The sequence below is a fragment of the Melospiza georgiana genome, chromosome 19 (genome assembly GCF_028018845.1).
Source record: "Melospiza georgiana isolate bMelGeo1 chromosome 19, bMelGeo1.pri, whole genome shotgun sequence".
NCBI classification, from domain to species: domain Eukaryota; kingdom Metazoa; phylum Chordata; class Aves; order Passeriformes; family Passerellidae; genus Melospiza; species Melospiza georgiana.
Genome location: NC_080448.1, coordinates 2,633,136 through 2,635,959, shown reverse-complemented (window position 1 = coordinate 2,635,959; position 2,824 = coordinate 2,633,136). Strand labels below are relative to the sequence as shown.

The following is a 2,824-nucleotide window of genomic DNA, read 5'->3' as shown; positions in this document are numbered from 1 at the left end:
GGCTGGGAGGGGCGCAGAGGGTCCCTGGTGGCACCTCCGTGCTCAGGCAGGGCCATCCCCGAGCACAGGGCACAGCATTGTGTGCACAGGGCTCTGCAGGATCCCCAGTGCTGAGGGAGACTCCAGCCCCTCCCTGGGCAGCCTGCTCAGGGCTGGGCACTGCCCAGGGCACAAGTTGTGCCTCCTGGGCAGGGGCAGTGCTGGGCTCAGGCCCTGCCCGTGGCTCTGGTGCCACTGCTGGGCCTGGAGCAGAGCCTGGGCCCTGCTCTGCCCCTCCCTGCACACAGGGACAGCCAGGCCTGAGGGCCCCTCTCAGCTGGGGCTCCTCTCCAGCCTGAGCAGCCCCAGCTCCCTCAGCCTTTGCTGGGCACAGAGATGCTCCAGGCCCTCCTCATCCTCACAGCCTGAGCTGGCCCCGCTCCAGGAGCTCTGTGTCTCCCTTTTCCTGAGGAGCCCAGGGCTCGACACAACACTCCAAATGTGCCTCACCAAGGCTGGGCAGAGGGGCAAGGCTCACTTCCCCCCTGCACCTCTGGCCGTACCCCATTCCTGTCTCACTGCAGTGCAGTGCCCCTGACCCACGTGGAGGTGGAAGGTCACAGGGATCGGCCACCCCTCGTCCTGCTCCACGGGCTCTTTGGTAGCCACAGCAACTTCCAGACGGTGGCCAAGACACTGGCGCGCCGTGGTAGCGGCAAGGTGAGACCCAGGGCGTGGGGGGAGGCACAGCACACAGGGAGGGGTCAGGGTCGTGTTGGGCAGTGCCTGGGCTGACACGCTGCTCCTGCCCAGGCAGGTGCTGACAGTGGACGCCCGGAACCACGGCAGCAGCCCCCACAGCCCCGTGATGACATATGAAGCGATGAGCCTGGACGTGCAGCACCTCCTGAGCCGCCTGGGCATCACCAAGTGCATCCTCGTGGGACACAGCATGGGGGGCAAGACAGCCATGACGCTGGCCTTGCAGCGGGTCAGCAGGCACGGGGGCTGGGAGTGGGGTCACAGGCTCAGGAAGTTCCAGGGGGGGCTGTAGGAAGGGGATAGCACCTTCTGAGACTGTTCACCGGGGCTGGCTTTGCCCCCAGCTCCACAGGGACTTGTCTGTTTTAGGTGGGTGGTGTAAGCCAGGCTGCAGGAGCAAATCTATGTCCACCAGGCCATGCTTGCCCTGTCCCTCCAGCACTGATTGTGAGGGAGCTTGGAGATCTGTGCTGAGGACAGCTCTGGGAAGGGCACATGGAGGTCTCTACTGAGACAGGAGGGAGCAAAGAGCCTCCAGGGAATCTGACTGGGAGTGGAGCCCTGTGCCCGCTCTCATTGGGGAGATCTTGGAAGATCCTGGCATCTGATCTCCCCTGCTTGTGTCTCCAGCCAGACCTGGTGGAGCGCCTCATCTCCGTAGACGTTGGTCCTGCCCCAACAGCCCCCGTGTCCGAGTTCTCTGCCTACATCTCGGCCATGAAGGAGGTGAAGGTCCCGGCGGGGCTGTCCCGCTCGGCAGCGCGCCAGCTGGCCGATGACCAGCTGCAGCCCGTGGTCAAGGTAGGACATCCCGTGGGAGATGGGGAGGATGGAGGGTGGCAGGACATCCTGTTTTGTTGCTCTTACTGAAGAGTGCATGATGCCCTTCCATGGCAGCTCCCACAGCTGAGACAGTTCCTCCTCACCAACCTGGTGGAGGTGGAGGGCTGCTACGTGTGGCGGGTGAACCTGGAGGCCATTTCCCGGCACCTGACAGATCTCATGAACTTCCCTGTGTTCCAAAAGCCATATCCTGGTCCTGCACTCTTCTTGGGAGGGTCCGACTCGCCCTATATCAGGTGAGACTGGATAGAAGCAGTTCCAGGTCTGTGGTTTGACCTTTTGTGCTCTTTGCAGCTGCCAAGAGTGGGAGGAGCCCATGGGATGAGGAAGGTTCTGAGCAAGGGCTGTTCCTCCAGCAGCCAGTGACACCGACACACTGGAGCAAGGGGGAACCTGGGGACCTCCTGGGCTTTCCCAGCAGGAAAGGAGTCATATCTGGGATCATCCTCTGCTTGGGGAGGGTGAGGGAAGACACCAGGAGGGATCTCTGGTCATGGCATGTTCCCTTGTCCTGCAGCTCCAGAGACTACCCAGAGATCGAACGTCTCTTCCCCAAGGCAGAGATCCAGTACATTAAAGGTGCAGGCCACATAGTCCATCAGGATAAATTTGAAGAATTCATCACTGCTGTCCTCAATTTCCTGCCACAGCTGTAGCACTGGGGACCAGGGTTTGTGCAAGGACCATGTGGGTCCCGAGGAGCTCTGGACAGTGATGCAGGGCTCAGGCTCTGAGGATGGGCTCAGCTGGGACTGGCTGGCCTCACTGCAGTCTGATCCTGCCTGCAAGACCTTCTCCCATCCTGATTCTCCTGCAGCCAGAGCAGAGAGACACCTGCATCCTGCTGAGATCTCCTGCCACCTCTCAGGGAGATGGGGTACCGGTGGCTCAGGACTGTCCTGCCTGCACAGGGGTGTCAGGTACACAGAGGGGCAGGAGAGCTCTCTTGTTTTCCTGCTGCCAGACCCTCCCATGGATCTGGCTGTGACTTTGCAGAATGTGCAATAAAGCTGAATCCATGCCAAGGCAGAGCAGGGGTTGGATGTGGCCATGGTGGGCAGGGCATGTGTGGGGGGCATAGGAGGGGGTTCTCAGTTGGCAGCAGGGATGCTGGTGGGAGTTGACAGCTGGACTGGGCCCTAATGGGACAAGCTGTGGGAGCAGTGCACGTGAGACACAGGTTTGAAGATCTTTCTTGGCTTCCAGGGGAAATTGCAACTTTGCTCTATGCCTGGGGGAG

At 61.3% G+C, this 2,824-nt stretch overlaps 1 protein-coding gene across 1 annotated transcript; it reads left to right on the top strand.

The window, feature by feature from the left end:
• The first annotated feature begins 594 nt into the window (after positions 1-594).
• Positions 595-2,605, top strand: ABHD11 (abhydrolase domain containing 11). The gene is made up of 5 exons (XM_058037646.1): positions 595-699; positions 793-970; positions 1,372-1,542; positions 1,639-1,820; positions 2,102-2,605. Exons 2-5 carry the CDS (start codon positions 848-850, stop codon positions 2,238-2,240), a joined length of 615 nt encoding a protein of 204 aa, XP_057893629.1. The 5' UTR covers positions 595-699; positions 793-847; the 3' UTR covers positions 2,241-2,605.
• Positions 2,606-2,824: the final 219 nt, after the last annotated feature.

What these genes read in the sequence shown, in the direction of transcription:
- ABHD11 (XM_058037646.1), top strand. Translation starts at nt 848, where the DNA reads ATGACATATGAAGCGATGAGCCTGGACGTGCAGCACCTCCTGAGCCGC. An exon ending in TGACGCTGGCCTTGCAGCGG is followed by an intron (nt 971 to 1,371) that starts GTCAGCAGGCAC and finishes TTGTGTCTCCAG; the next exon opens with CCAGACCTGGTGGAGCGCCT. An exon ending in TCCGACTCGCCCTATATCAG is followed by an intron (nt 1,821 to 2,101) that starts GTGAGACTGGAT and finishes CTTGTCCTGCAG; the next exon opens with CTCCAGAGACTACCCAGAGA.